This window comes from Podarcis filfolensis (assembly GCF_964270895.1).
Source record: "Podarcis filfolensis genome assembly, chromosome: 2".
Lineage (NCBI taxonomy): Eukaryota > Metazoa > Chordata > Lepidosauria > Squamata > Lacertidae > Podarcis > Podarcis filfolensis.
In genome coordinates this window covers 50,908,514-50,925,200 of record NC_139605.1, presented here as the reverse complement: position 1 = coordinate 50,925,200, position 16,687 = coordinate 50,908,514, and the positions used below count along the sequence as shown (strand labels likewise).

At 42.3% G+C, this 16,687-nt stretch overlaps 1 protein-coding gene across 4 annotated transcripts in view; it reads right to left on the bottom strand.

Annotated features, from left to right (window-relative positions):
• The window catches only part of DNAH1 (dynein axonemal heavy chain 1), a 173,835-nt gene extending 161,108 nt beyond the window's left edge, over positions 1–12,727 (bottom strand). Inside the window, exons 1-3 of one of the 4 annotated variants that reach the window (XR_014545436.1) lie at positions 12,556–12,718; positions 1,498–1,705; positions 481–553 (exon numbers count right to left, since the gene is read on the bottom strand). Coding sequence is in view for 3 of the 4 variants with exons in the window: in XM_083603182.1 (XP_083459308.1) it covers positions 481–553; positions 1,498–1,689 (265 nt within the window). In the remaining variant the exon portion in view is untranslated. Of the gene's footprint in view, positions 1–480; positions 554–1,497; positions 1,706–12,555 lie in introns of all 4 variants that reach the window. The other 3 variants (XM_083603182.1, XM_083603179.1, XM_083603180.1) reach the window with 3 other exon arrangements.
• Between the last annotated feature and the right edge of the window lie 3,960 nt (positions 12,728–16,687).

The window sequence follows — 16,687 nt, the reverse complement described above, 5'->3', positions numbered from 1 at the left end:
GCTGCTGTTAGGCAGTATGAGCAATTCTCAGTTAGATGGACTCCTGGTCTGGCTCGGTATGAAACAGCTTCCTATGTTCCTAAGCTCAAAGGGTGACCTTGGGTCAATCACTTTCTCTCAGCCTAAATTACCTCACAGGGTAGATGTACCTGTACTATCTCCCATATCCCCCAAACAAAAGACGTTCTCCCCTCCCTTTCATTTTCAAGCTCCTTGAACAAGCCCAGCTATTGGGTCTTCCCAATTTTCTGATCCCTTCAGCATGGCTCCCACCCACTTGACTGGGGCACGGCTGCTAGTCCACTTCTCTGTAATTTTATTCTGCCCTGACTTCGCTTGACTGTTCTGTTTCTTTTGGCGCTGTCAATGATCAATCATACTCTTCAAAGTTCACATCCCCCCCCCCCATTACAGGAGCTCAACTTTCTTCCAATTTCCTAGGGAGGAAAGTGATGATAACAGCCTTTTCAGTGTGCTTACCTTTTGGCGTGTGATCCTCATGCTCTGACTGTTTCAGTAAGTCCCTGTATACATTCGGACCTGCACTCACATCCTGAAATTTAATATAATAAAGATTACAAAGAGACAGTACAGAAACATGTATAGAATTCAATGAGCAAACAAGAATTGGTCATATACAGAGAGAAAAGAAAAAGCAAGCTATGATCTGGTGAGCTGGTTTTCATAATAGCAATCAGACTGCAAAGAATGAGATATGACATCTGATGGTACATCCAGTGGCTTGTGCAATTCCCTGAGATTCTCAACATTAATTAAAAGACAAACACATTCCCAGCCTCTACAGCTGAAGAGAAAATGTGTTAGTAGTTAAGGGTTAAGAAGTATAATAAATCTGGAGAAGCCTCCAGTAATCGAGTGGAATTCCTTCCCTCATCTTAGTACCACTATAAATAAACTGGCAGCGATCTACCCATTGGATTGACCAGAGTTGTTGAGCTTTTTTAGGGGGGGAGGACCAAAGTTGCTAAGCTTTTTTGGGGAGGGGTGGGCGATCAACCGGTTTGATAGGCCTGATATATACCAATCTCCACTCATTTTTCTACAAGTCTCAACCCCCTTTTCCTGTTCTAAAAGAGAAAGAAAGAAAGAAATTGAAACTCTTTACCTTTTGAAAAAGCTAATAAACTGAAGCATGAGGGGTACCATTAAGGGAAAGCCATTTCACTTCCTAAAAACACCTGAGATACTATCGAAAACGACTTTCTATTTTCATGAAAATCACCCAACTCCTCAAAGCTCTAAAATGTACCGGTATTAAGAGGAGAAATAAATAAAAATAACATTCCTACCTTCCTATGACATGAAAAACAGCTTTAGAGGAAAGAAAGAGCAGAGATGGGGCAGAAAACAGAAATGGAACTTCAAAATATATTTTCTTAAAATACATTTATCTATCTCTCATTCTAACAGCAGTTTGTGTCATTTATATTTCAACTGTCTACAGACCAATGATAGACAGAGGTTCTATTCACTTACCCCCAAGAGATCTAAAGCTCCTGGTGTAAGGACATCTGAGTAAAATCCCCTTTCTTTTATCGGTGGGTACTTCTTACTGCCCGACGAGGTTTTGCTGGTTCCCGGAAGGCTCTCTGAACCCTGGCTACTGGAGTAAGGGGGATAGGGACTCCTTCCCAATGACTCTGTCAGTTCCTTCTTGACTTTATCCATCCTGCTCTTTGATCTCCTAGAGGAGGGATAGGAAGGAATTGTGAGGCTGTCCTTCACATCATAAAGAGGAAACAAATTATTAACAATAGCTCTGTATCCCTGAACTTCCAATTTTCAGGGCAACTTACTAATCAGATGAAGTAATGAAAAGGCTCATGTACATGCTACAAATCATGTTTAGTGCTTGAACTGCATAATGAAGGGGACTGGGGTCTGTTGAAACATGGAAGCCATGAACTCAACTCAGAACTGTCCACATCAGATCTCAGGTGGATGGGGCTAGTTAATCAGAGATGTGATAATACACTTATAGAAATTCTCCTCTCCAGACCTGAAAAAGATTTTGGGAAGAGAACCACAGGCACTGTAAACTTAAACTGTAATAATGCAGAATATGGATGTAATCTGCCTGAAAAAGGTTCCCGCAACCAGGACTAAAACTTTGGAGATTCACTGTAGCTCAAGCTCGCTTTATAAATGCTAACCCAACTGAAAATCATCTCACACTTCAAAGCTTTATCCTTGGTATGACCTGTATACCCCATTCATTGATTAAAGAGCTCTCCATTCTGAATCATCTAATCCATTTGACTCCAACAGGGGTCAACCAGATTTCTCGTAACAATCATATTAATCTGTCAAAATGCATGGCCAACATGCATCCAATTTGGAGTGAAACATACTTAAGCCTGTTGAAATCAATTAGTTTAAGCCTGTTTCATAGAGCAATGCTAGTTTGGTGTGGAAAAGAGTGAAGCGGTAGTTTTACTGGCACATCCCAAGCCCTGCTGCTGGCTCATGCTGGCTTGGGTAGGTAGGGGCGATTCTGTTGATGGTACAGTGGTAACTCTGGATGCGAACGGGATCCGTTCTGGAGCCCCGTTCGCATCCTGAAGCGAACACAACCCACGTCTGCGGGTCGTGATTCACCGCTTCTGCGCATGCATGTGATATCATTTTCAGCGTCTGCACATGGGCGAGCGGCGAAACCCAGAAGTAACGTATTCCGTTACTTCCAGGTCGCCGTGGAGCGCAACCCGAAAACGCTCAACCTGAAGCAACTTTAACCCAAGGTATGACTGTATTGCTATGACATCTCCAGACTGGCATAGATGAGGCGGCTCAAGTGTGGGGGGCCCTTGGAGAATTCATGAGGCCTTGGATCTAAGGGATCCAAAGCCATTGGCACCAGGCGCCTGATGTATTTCACTTTTGGCCTTTCCGCTTGCTACTGCCAATGGGAGATCTTTCCTCCCACTAGGGCACAGCTGAAGCTCCACTGAAGAAAAATCTCCAGTCCCATCAGCAGCTGTTCTCCTCCCTTCTCTTTTAATGTTCTGATATATTTTATATTCCATAATTTTCTTAATTTGTGGTTGGTGGACTGTAAATAAGCTATATTTGTATTTGTCTCATTGTCATCAACATCTTAGGGTTAGGATTGTGCTGTATGTTGGATCTAGGCTATTTAAGCTTTGACCATAAGTCAGTAATTGTATTGTTACAATATTAAATGAGAAAGAAATACTTTCCATAATAAAATGGACCCCACAACATAATGGAATCAAGTTATACCCAGATCTAACGAAAGACAAAACAAATAGACCTTTACAAAAAAAAACCCCGGTTATCTTACCATCGCATAAACCATAAAGAACACTAGGATTCTTTAAAAAACAAAACTTCAGAATAGAATAAATGTGAAGTGTTTGGTTTCAGCTTCTTCACTAATTAAAATAAATTCAGAAAATGGCTGCAGGAGTCTTTTTGTTTAATTGTCTGGTTGTTCCTTTTTTCCTGGGTGATCTCCTCTCACAATTTCTATTCAGCTGTCAGGTTAAATGCAAGCACAAGCAATTATAATGAGCCTGGGTATCCAAGCTATATAAAGATACTTATGTAAATGAGGGTGTTAATTAAGGGCTGCCCTCAGCATTCTGGCAAGAGGCTACTGCAGTCTTTTGTTGTGCAAAATCTGGCCCCCAAAGCTATTCTTTATGTGCCCAACCTAACCTCTCACAGCAAGATCTTTCCTGATTGGCTGCGACTACCACACATGGATGGACGCAACATAGTGGGACGGCACCAGCAAATAAGGTTTGGTGATCAGTGACTGAGCAGATGCTGTCTCTTAATTATGAAGGTGAAATGGCAATAAAAACCAAGACACGAGCAAAATCTACATACCTTTGAGGGGGTCAGCCTACTCTGTTTTGTGCTGGCTCAGCAAGTTAGCACTTTCATGAATATTTCTTCTAAAGGGCCTTCTTAAAAAGTGGCTTTCTTTTCTAAGTTGTAGCCATACTAGTTCTCCTCCATTTAACAGAAAGAGAGCTGGCACAAGGCCTTCACAGTTTGAAAAACAACAACAACAAACAGAACACTCTTGAAATGTCATGTCATGGATAGGTGAAGAAAAACGAGCACTTCCTGGTCTTTGGCATATTGCTTGCTAAAAGGGTGCAGAAGCACTGCCCTGTTGCAGGGGTACACCACCAGAATAACCACTACTGAAACTAGATAAATACAGAAATAAATAATAATAACTGGCCAGGACATAGAAGGAGCAACTGTGCCTCTCTTCTCTAGTGATGCTTCAGTTGCAGGACTCCACACCACCCTGCTTTACCAACAATGAACTAAAACGGGTAAGGAGATAATATTTTCCCAGCAGTGAGATATTTGGGCTTGAAATCTGGGAATATGTAATTTACTCAAAGGAACTATTACTTAGGGTGGGGGTGGGTTTCCCCATGACAAATTTATAACAATTACGCATTAATGTATAACAATTATGCTTAAAAATAACAATTAATACTCAGGCCCTTATTTTTCAATTTTTAAACTAATATTTCCCAAACTTCTAACCGCTGAGGCTCCACTTATTTTCTGAATTAAAATGGGAGAAATACTTTGCCTTAGATATGAAAATATGTAGTTTTAGCATATTAAAATATTAACTACACACAGGAAGCTGCTTTACTAAGCCAGGCAGCTGGCCATTGAACTACGTAATGTTTAGAAGATATCTGAAGGCAGTTCTGTATCAGGAAGTTTTTAATGTTTGATATTTTACTATGCTTTATTTATATATGTTGTAAGTCACCCGGAGTGGCTGAGGAAACCCAGCCAGATGGACAGGGTATAAATAAGAAAATGATGAACATTATCATCATCTAGCTAAATATTGTCTACATTGACTGGAAGGGGCGCTCCATGGTTTCAGAGGAGTCTTTCCTAGCCCCACTTACAGGGACTGAATGTGAGACATTGTGCACACCACAGCTAAGCATGTCCACCTGAGTTGCTATTCTGAGTGTGCCTCCAGTAGGAAACAACCATGGGCCACCACCTGAGGGTGGGTGACCCAGCTGCATCTCTGCATCAGGAGTGATGAGTTGATCCAGTCACACTTAGAGGTACACAGTATGGCAGCTACTGTTATACAGTAATCAGTTCAGTCTATTGCACACATTGCTGCAGTATTCAACTTCAAAATCTATAGTGTGTGTGTAGGTAAGATAGATTAGATAGATAGATAGATAGATAGATAGATAGATAGATAGATAGATAGATATAGATAGATGATAGATAGATGATATGATAGATACCATGGTGTCAGACATGGTGTACAGGCGTCCTGAAGCTACAGCCCTGCATGAGGTGTGAATTACTGCTTTTTGTCTCTGTGGGAAGTCAGCTCTGTAGCCTAATGACAACACTGCCAATATCACCACGATTTGCTATTTCAGTACTGATTTAATCATATGTGAAAGAAATAGGGCAATCACACTTATGAATTTCTGCATATCCACTCCAGGCAGAATATGTGTGTTACAGAACCTGATTATCTAGAGGTCAATTTGGGGACCAACATATTCAGTCTTCTCAGTCTCATCTTTATGTATTGCGTCGGAACAACAATGTAGGCTAAAAGATATTTCGGTCCAAAGGACTGTGTTGGTTACTTGCCTATACAAAGAAAGAAAAGCAAAATAACAACTCTCAGGCTCTAATGTGTTCTTGACTTCTAATGCAGACTAATAAGAATTTGAATCTGGACCAGGGAGGTAAAAGAATTACCAGCCATTCTTAAATGCTGCACTGGGCCACCCTAAAGTGCTGCTGCACCCTGCAAATAAATTAACTGAGGAACGAAAGGCTCCTAAAACACCAAGTATTAGGTGATGCACAATTGGGAAGGGACTGAAGCTCAGTTGCAGATGGAAGCTCACCGGTTCAGTCCCTGACATCTCCAGTTAAAAAAGTTTCAGGGTTATGAGAAACACCCTTCTCTGCCTGAGACCCTGGATAGCCACTGTCATTGCATTGTAGTAGACATCACTGTGCTAGATGAACAAATAGTCTGACCTGGAATAGGGCAGCTTTCTGTTATTCGCTGCTCTAGAAAGCCCTCTTCCAATCAGCTCTGTGTGATTCGATCAATCACTCCAGAAACAGAGATGCAACTAGGTCTTCTCAGTACATACACATTCACTGTAAAAGGCACATGAATAATCATCTATTTGATGATCTTCAAGAGCTCTGCAAGCATTTGATGTGGAAATATTCTCTTTATGAAATTCATAATGTTTGAAGCAGCCCTTAAAACAGTAGAGGACATCTACATAATCGTTTATTATTTGGGGTTAAGGTGAGTCAGCCGTGGGACTAGGTCTCTGAACAATGGAGTACAGGGAAGTAAGGAGGGGTTGCATTTGCTCCGCTCTGTGACTGAAGTAGACTCACCCCCACAACCCTCTCTTTATAGCCAACCCAGCAAATGCATGTTTAGCAAACAGACACACATCTGGTTTGGCCCTCACCTAGTGATTTTGTAGAGCTTAAAGACTAAAATCTTACTTAATTTGTATTTTATCTCTGGTTCTGCCATTTGTCAAGTCCCTCTGACTTTTTAAAGCCATCTGGAAAAACGGTTTTTTAAATAATCTCTTTTATGAGTTGATTTGACATCTCATTTATATATCTATGTCCACAGTATGGGACAAAAACACAAATGAGGCAACCAAAATATAGGGCCACAGCTGGCAGAATCACAGTCTTCTATCATATAATGAGGAATTGGGGCTTATAGTTAGAAAATAGTTCAACAGAACTGATTTGAAACCTCTCAGTGTAGGAAATGTACAATTGATAATGGTTCATGCTGAATTTGGGAATGTACAGATAAGAAATTACTTATTTTGAATAAGCTGAACATTTGATAAGAGACTTCAGGATGTTGACAGATGGTGTGATTTTTTTCTTTCATAGACTATGCTTTGGTGGTTTTTCTGGAAAGATTTATTGATTTGCACTGCAAGCTTTGGAAAATGGGCTGCTGTCTAGGTGAAAAGGAACATCTAATATTTGCTTTTGTCTAACAGTAGTAGTTATAGTAATACAAATGTAAAAAAAAAAATCACATTCAATTAACAAAAAACTTCATGGTTCAATATGTTGCATTAAGGGATGTGCATTCAAGCTCCAAAATGCTAGGAAATGGCAGCTTTTAAGGACACATTACCGTATTTTTCCATGTATAAGACGCCCCCTATTTTGGAGGACTAATTAAATTAAAGAGGGAGATTGCGCAGAGTTGTTGAGCATTTTTTGGGGGGGGGGGGATGCCTAAGAACTGTCACCCGCCTAGACAAAAATTCCTATCGCACGTGAAGCAGAAGCAACCTATGATTTTACCGCTCGCAGACAGCACACGCCAATCACACGCCCAATTGCGGCAGCAGTGACCAACTGACAGCAGCCATTGCCGCAGCCACCAATCATCCGCACTAACGCCGGTGCCAATATACTACTCACAGCAGCAAACAATCCCCCCTACCTGTGTCTAAGATGAGCCCAATTTTTTAACGTTATTTTCACATAATAAAAGTTCATCTTATACACAGAAAAGTATGGTATTTAGGCAATATGGATATGGCATGGTAAGCTATGCTGTGGTTAATTCAAGCTTCACCACTGCTTGGGGTACATACGCTGAGCAGGACAGAGCTGAAGTCCACTGACAGTCGTGAGGGACGGGGAGTGAGCAATTCACCTGTGCATTATGGATTCAACTGCATCTCAACCGCTGGGCAGCTGGTACAGTCATCGGCACTTTGCTGGAGTTCTGTGCAATCACCAAAATCTATCCACCAATTAAAATAAACTCCTGCTCGGTATGCTGATCAAAGGAATGCCCATCTGTCAGATGCACAGGAGGAAGTACTCAGACCAAGTCTTGACTATTGTGAAATTGGCACAGTCTTTTCCAGAGTACAGGAAAAGAAAACCTGGCTTGAAAATAATTTACCAAACACCTATTTATTTAACTCTTGAGAATCTGCTCACGAAACCAGCTATATAGAATGAGGTTTTAAAAAAGAAAAACAAAACAGAGTAAGCCCAAGGGTTGTATCTAAAGTAGTGATATGTCATGGTCTCATTAGAAGAATAATTTCCACTTGCGCAATGTGACTCCCCTCTCCTTCCTCCCATGCACCCCTTAAATCTGTTCTAGGGGTTTCCCCAGAGACCCTGGAGCAGATCTGGGGAGGGTGGGGGAAGTCCTTGATGTGGGGTTGCCACCACAGCTGTTAATCAAGATCTGCTGCTATTTTTTTTGGTTTTGATGGAGCCAGTGCCAGTTAAGATGTGGCAACCCTGCTGCAATCATGATTTTTGGATCCTTGTGAAATCTGCTCCTTCCTCAAAGTCCAAAGCCAAAGTTCTCCTTACTCAAGGGAAAAGTTGTTGGCTTCTTTATTGTGCTAAGCAATTCTCTTAATAGAAGAGATGGAAAATAAGAGTTCCTTTCTACTGGTCAACAAATATTAGTTCTTCTTCACATGTGTCAGTCTATTGCTTATAAGAATTTCATGCAGTTGGGCTTCAAAACTGATAATGAATATATTGTTGTACACTGGCTTTTTATATAAGTGGGTGGCTTCTAATTATAATATTTTATATGATTGGGCTGCATAATTTTATTTTACACCCAAATCATATATTTTTCCTCCATTGCCAAAGAAGAAGGTCAAAGAGTAATCTTTTCCTTACTTAAAGCAGGTTAGTAAATGCTTCCATATTTTATGAAATAAACTATGATCTTATTCAGGGAAAAATTGTTTTTAAAACATTTCACCTACACTAATATTTGCTACTACTGCTGATCATCCATACATTGCAGAAACAAAACATTCATCAAGATATACCACAAGTTCTTCAACGTCTCAAAAGCATATTTTCTGGATAAGTCTGCAACATTATTCAAGGCAAGGACTGTGTAATGGTACTGAGAAATGAGATCATGCTATAATAGAAATGCTGACACAATATAAATCACGTGTGCCATGATGACAATATCAATTCCTCAGTCAAAGCCACAATTACATATCCAAGACATTGAATAACCACTCATTTTTCTTACTCTCTGGATGAGCTTTTGATGCTGCAGCTTCAACTCTTTGATTCAACATTTCAGCCAAATGGGCTAGGAAAACCATTGCTTTTTAAAATAGGGTTCAAAATGACTCAATTGTTTTAACAGGCAAAGAAAAAAAATACTTTCAAAAAGCAATCCAAATAACAATAAAAGGCTGAAAGGAGAAACATCAGATTGGCTGACAGACAAATATCTGAGGGAGAATAATATTCTCTTTCTGCTTATGCATTCCTAGTGCCCCATTCATCAGGGAAATAAGCAAGCAGTGGTTGATTTTTTAAAAAAACAAAACCTCTGCGCCTACAACTCCAAATCCTGGTTCTAAATAACATAAACTATTGTGCTAAAGCTCCTGTGATATCACAGAAGATGGTATTTCCCCAAAAGCTAGCCTTAAATATGCTTGAAAGAATATGTGAAAATGGCATCTAGCTTCCCTTTGAGAACCAAAGAGCACAAAGGTTTTCTCTAAATATAAGCCATGCATGGCTGAATGTACCATGATTCAGTCTCAGAACATGTTTTAATGTCAGGGTTTAGTCCAAGGACACAGAAAGTAGCCACAATGTGGCTTAAAGATATGCCGAGTGAGTTTCTGTCAGTCCTGAGTAACTGCAACCAGTCCCCAAAACATTTGGAATTTGAGAAAATAGCTTCCAGGTGGTACTGAACCCTGAAAACTCTTCTCTCAGATACTATGGACTATGAATTCATACACTATGGTAAAAGATAAAGCATAAATGTTCTGATACAAAAGCAGGTCCCTGAAGAACCAATACCAATAATTGCATAGAAGATCCCCCTGTCAACATTACCTTTTCAATGAATCAAACTTGTCCATACAGATGTGCAGGGGATTAAGGCAGGGCCAATATAGGCAAAAATAACACTGAACTGTAAACATGAAAACCTGCTGTCAAAAAGTCCTTCCACTTTTCATTCCTAGAGCAAAAACTAAAACAAAAAATTTGCCAGGAAATTTGAAGTTTATGCTCTAGGTATGAGAAACCTTATGAAGGAAGCATAAGAAACAAGCCAAATAAGAAAACAGAATCCCAACATCTTAACACACAAACAAAAATAGGATAAATATCACAGGAATGTTTTATCTTTTGTAGTATCTTTATATCTTCTATCTCCAATTAATGCCATTTTAAAGAATTTATGATAGCATTATGATGATAATCTGGTCTAAAAACAATATTAGTACAAGAACAGTGCAACCTTCTCCTGTCCCTTTGGGAGTGCTGAAAAAGACACAAAAATACATGTACAGCACAAATCTATGCAAGTTTACTCAGAACTGTCCCACTGAGCTCAATGTAGCTCACTCCCAGGAAAGTGGGCATGATTGCAGCCTCATTAAGTAGTTCTAGACGTATGATTGAATCTCCTATTAAATCAGTGAATATAAAACCATATTTGATTTTAGAGAACCTCATCTAAGTCTTAAACCAATATATTCTGTTCAAATTTTAAGTACTAACAGAAGACACTCTATATGAAGAAAAAGTTCATATTTAACTGTGTAATCTTTGCTCACAAACTGTTTTAAAGCTTCAAGTGAATTTTAAAAGTATTCCCCACATCCTAAGGTATGCTACTACAGTGCTTTGACAACTTCTCTGTTATTAAAGACTGACCATCATTGGTCCAGTTCCTCCAGCCACCGGAAGAGACTTCCCAAGTCACCCTGCCTAACCATCTGATCTGACTTAGGATGCACTTCGCCTAATAAACTCTTTCAGGTGCCACCCTTTCATGAAAATGAAACAATAACACAAAATCTTCAAGGAAAACGATGCCACAACTACCAGAGGAAGCTTAGTTCAATGTCCTATGGCGTGGAGTTTCTGCCCGCTGTAATACATTAAAATACAGGATTCTGACATTTAATTTAAAGGGAGCTGGGACTGCTTCATTACAGTATTTCATAGAATGATAGAATTGTAGAGTTGGAAGGGACCACAAGGGTCATCTGGTCCAACACCGTGATGCAGGAATCTTTTGCCCAAAGATGGAAAACTGCATGATGACATTAAAGTAAAACCCAGCCATTTCACTGGCTAAGATAGGCCAAATCAAAGGCACACTGTATCCTTGCTGAAATACACCTAGGTGTTTTATTACAGTAGTGTGATGACTTCAGAAACTTCCCTGGGAGGATCTTTCAGAGGTCCAGGAATGCCCTTGCTGGCCAGGTCAGGTTAGGTAACTACAGCATCTTCTGACCAACGCATTAGGTTGTAATGGCTCGGCAAATGGATCAGGACCTGTCCTGCTTTCCAGCTCTAGCTGAGTAAATCACAGAAACATACAAAAGAGGCCTGCTGCATCAGGCCAATGGCCCATCCATTGCAGCACCCTGCTCTGCCACAGAGGGCAACCTAGATGCCCACTGGAAGCCCTCAAGCAATGTTCCCCCCAGTGTAGCAATGCTTCCCCACAGCTTGAATAGGCATCAACTCCTATGGGCCAAGGGGTCTTCAGTCCACCCCAATAAAATATCTGAGGGGGCTGCCCCCCCCTCATTACCATTCAAATGGTGTGTGCGCACCACGTTGTGATTGATTATGCGCAGGGCTGCCATACGTTCAGATCTTCAAAGGCAGAATTGACATCTGGGGGGAACTTTGGGGTCAACAATTGGGCTCAACAGCTGCAGTCTTCCTAACTTTTGGGGTGTCCTGGTTTTTACTTTTTGAAATATGGCAACCCTAATTATGCAAGGTGGGACGCGGGTGGCGCTGTGGGTTAAACCACAGAGCCTAGGACTTGCTGATCAGAAGGTCGGCGGTTCGAATCCCCATGATGGGGTGAGCTCCCGTTGCTCGGTCCCTGCTCCTGCCAACCTAGCAGTTCAAAAGCACGTCAAAGTGCAAGTAGATAAATAGGTCCCACTCGGGCAGGAAGGCAAACAGCGTTTCCGTGCGCTGCTCTGGTTTGCCAGAAGCAGCTTAGTCATGCCGGCCACATGACCCGGAAGCTGTACGCCGGCCAATAAAGCGAGATGAGCGTGCAACCCTAGAGTCAGCTATGACTGGACCTAATGGTCAGGGGTCCCTTTACATTTAATTATGCAAGGTGGAGCTTACCTGCCCCCCCATATTTTATTCAAGTTGGCACCCCTACCAGCTTGTGGTTCCAAGCAAAGGCCTCCAGAAGCACAGAGGCTGGGGGAAAGCAGGTGCTTCAGCAATGAAGAGCATGAGAAGAGCCGGCCAACTTGGGCCCACCCGCCAACTCGGGTGCCTGTGGGGCACTTGCAAGCAGGACCCCAGAGCCAAAGCGCGCTCCCTTCTGTGCATTCCCACCCCTGTTATCCCCGTCCGCCACCCATCCCATTTGGGACCCCCTCCCAGGCCTCCCCCCGGCTGCCCATTTCTCCCAGTCCCACCCAGCAAGCGCGCAGGTGTACGCACCAACCTGCCCGGCCTCCCCCTCCTCCTGCGCCGGGAAACCGCTTTGGTCTCCAAGCCACAGACGCCGGGGACGGTTGCTAAGGGGACCGAACCATTCCGGACCGCTGCGGGGAGACACGCAGCTGCCTCTTTACCCCAAGCAAGCAGCCTTCTTTGATACTACCTAGATTTCCCTCCCCCCCCCCTTCCTCGTCTGACTTCTTCTCGGCATCTCACTTCGCTGCATTCCTCTCTTCCTCCCGCTATTCTCTCTCCGCGCCCCCCCCCCCACAACCGAGAAATTGGTTGTGCCCGTAGTGAGCCAACACGCGTCGGCTGCTGAGAGAGAAGAGAGGGAAGAAGTTTCCTTTAGTCGGCCGGAAGGTCGCTTGGCTGCCTCGTAGTCTCGAGCCCGGAGCGGGGCGATGAGCAGTGAGAGACGTTATGCTTCGTCCGGTTAGGGAGGTGCATGCCTGTGTATATAAATAAGCATAAGCACAGCCAGAAGATGGTGAAATGAGCAAAGTGCGCTGAATTCGGGGGAAATAAGAGGAGTTATTTGTGTCCAAGATAACAGCGCGCAGATGCCCAGGCAAAACCCAGCTGGAAGTCTCTTTGCTTGAAATAAGTGGATGTTTCTAAGCAAGATGCCTTGTCTCCACGATGCTGCAAAGTTGTCTCCCATTTTTGTTATTGCTATTATGCTTATTATTAATTAAATTTGTAGATCTCAGGAGGGTTATAATGGATTTGGAGCATGTGAGAAGATGGATTAGGTCTTCTCTAGAACTTGCTGATCAGAAGGTCTGTGGTTCGAATCCCCGCGACGGGGTGAGCTGCCGTTGCTCGGTCCCTGCTCCTGCCAACCTAGCAGTTCGAAAGCACTTCAAAGTGCAAGTAGATAAATAGGTACCGCTCCGGCGGGAAAGTAAACGGCGTTTCTGTGTGCTGCTCTGGTTCGCCAGAAGTGGCTTAGTCATGCTGGCCACATGACCCAGAAGCTGTCTGTGGACAAATGCCGGCTCCCTCGGCCAAAAATGTGAGATGAGTGCCGCAACCCCAGAGTCGGCCACGACTGGACCTAATGGTCAGGGGTCCCTTTACCTTTACGGTTATTGAACAGTGAGCACCCGGGCTGACCTGACCCAACAATTCCCCCCCCCCAACAAACCTCACTGCAGCCAACTAAAGATAACCAACCATGCCCTCCCTCACTACCAAGAAATATGTTCGTATGTGTATGTATACATATATGAGTGTGTATGTGTGACTGGCATAAAATCCCACAAGCATATTAAATGTACCACCACAATCCCCTCTTCCCCTTCTCTCTATCTCCCTTCTCCCACCTTACTCTGTATAATATCTCACATCAAATGTAAAAAATTTAATGACGGGGGGGGGGGGGGAGAGACAACACACATTTTTGTGTGAACCAAGATCTTTAATAAATTTAAAAAACAAAAACTGAGCATCTGACACTCTGCCTGCACTGCCTGGGCTTGGTAAATGATTCTGAGACACCTTGAACTATTTGGCCCACAGTATTACAGAGGACGAGATGATTGGACAGTGTTCTTGAAGCTACCGACATGAGTTTGAAAAACATTTACCAGCACCAGTCATGGCAGAAGGTGCAATTGCAGCCTTCAGGCATTAGAGATTATTGGGTAACGGTTTGACTGTGATGGGGCCCTGAGGTGATGACTCCCAACCTGGTGAAGGTATGTATTCTTGGCTTATGCAGGCAGAACTCTTGAGATGCCTTATAGATCAAAAGGGTTTTATTGTGCTCCAGATTTTTAAAAAGACAATATAGTATAAATGCAGCAGTGACTGCCAAGAATGGTGTGTGACAATCTGGGGAAACCCAGCCAGATGGGCAGGGTATACATAAATTATTATTATTATTGTTGTTGTTGTTGTTGTTGTTGTTGTTGTTGTTGTTGTTGTTGTTATTATTATTATTATCTGTGTTGGTTGTCAGTGGCAAGTTTTTTGCCTTCAGGCAATACAGTGGTACCTTGGTTTGCATACATTTTGGATTACAAACATGTCAAACCCGGAAGTGCACGTCCCGGTTTGCAACCTTTTTTTTGAATTACAACCCATTGGTTTTTTGGATTATGAACAAATTTTTTTTGGAGGCCCCATTGGTGAAAGCTCACCTTGGGTTATAACCTGTTTTGGTTTACAAACAGACCTCCAGAACGGATTATGGTTGTAAACCAAGGTACCACTGTACTAACAGTAATGGTAATACTGTAATACCTTCCACCTTGCCCCAAGCCACAAAAGGCTTTAGGCACAATTCTATACATCCCTACTCTAAAGTAAACCCCACTGAATTTAATTGGACTTCTATGTGAGTGTCATGTACAGGATGGCAGCGTTGTTATGACATTTGTTTGTTTAATTCCAATTTTGAATCGCTTCCTATAAAATATTTCTAAGCGCTTTCACATCATCAATAAAATAAATTAAACATCTCCATGAGCTATGCTTTGAAGGTTGGACAAAGTGGATTGGGAATGTAGTATCCATATATAAAAATGGAAAATCCTATGGTATGCATAATTTGTGTCTGAAAAAACCAACACAGGATTGCTCTGCACATGTCCCTTTTGTTTTGCTCTTTAAAGATAATAATAATACTGTTTGCCTTTGTTATACAACCCAAAATGTGTCTAAAGGTTCAGCTTCAGTATCAACTGATGCAAATTGGAAAATAATAATAATTAAGAAATAAAACAAATCTGAGTCCTTTGTGATTTTAACCTAGGCATGGCAGTGTTTGTTAATGAATAGCTTCTGAATCCCACGGTCGGCCGCCAACTAGTATTAGTAAATACTGTAAATAGTTTTGATATGCTGATAAACAGGGGCCAGCAGCTTGGCCACAAGGGGGCAGTGGAGATTACCCAATGAACCACAGGCAATGACCATCTTCTTCTGGGGCCTCCCTCAGCGGCCATGAATCAGAAAGTGAAGTGCTTGTCTTAGCGAAACTAGCAAAGAAGAAAATATCCAGCTTTCCTACAGTGAAAGGGAAGCTGCACCTGAGATCAGGAGTGCAAAAGCTTGGTGTAGGCAAGCATCCTTCCAAGGACTCAGGGTCACTGTTTAGCGCACACTAATGTTGTGATTAGCTCCCCAGTGTCAGATAAGTTTTACCTAGTGCCTGAAACTTTCCGAGCTGAACGGTTGACCTGAACGTTCCCTATGAATCCCGCAGGCATTTCTTTCTACTTAGCAAGAGCATAACGTATAAGAGAATGCGCGATGCCTTTACTTTCTGTAATTCTTTCACTTTCAATGCAACCTGAAATAGATTCCCCTCCTGAAAGGTAGTAAAGGATGGTAAGATGAACCCCAGCTGAGTATATTCCCTGTGGAAAACCTAGGTGATTTATTCCAAGGCCCTTCAAAGCCTGAATTCACAGCAAGCCTTCTCTGTCTTTGTGGTTCATCTCATCTAATTTTTACTGTGTGTTTCAAGGCTTGAGACAAAATGCTTCAGTGAGTCAGAAGATTAAAGCATAGAAGTTTAACTAGCAGGGAGTTCAAGAAGCTACTGAGCCATGGCAGACCAGACAGTTTTGTGATTGACAGGCAAATAAGTGTCGGCGCATTTGATTCGGTCTCCATACCCTTCAGCCTTTACAGAGATCTGAAACGTAATGTCCCACAAGACATGAGCCTCAAGTGGACCCTGAAAAGATCCACAAGTACCAACAGGCTGTGGCTATTCGTTATTTTTCTCCAAAAGGGACTGGGTTTCCCCCTTCATTACTAGCCATGTAATTCTACTAAATGAGAGTCTTAAAATACAGTGGTGCCCCGCAAGACAAATGCCTCGCAAAACGAAAAATGCGCAAGACGAAAGGGTTTTTCGGTTTTTGCGTTGCTTCGCTAGACGATTTTCCCTATGGGCTTGCTTCGCAAGACGAAAACGTCTTGCGAGTTTGTTCGCTTTTTTCTTAAAGCCGCTTGAAGAGGCGCAGTTGCGACGGACCGTGCTTCGCAAGACGAAAAACATCGCAAGACAAAAAGACTCGCGGAACGAATTAATTTCGTCTTGCGAGGCACCACTGTAGTTTATTCCGAATTAATAGTCTAATAATGGCACCATTGTGGGTCATGACCCAGGGGT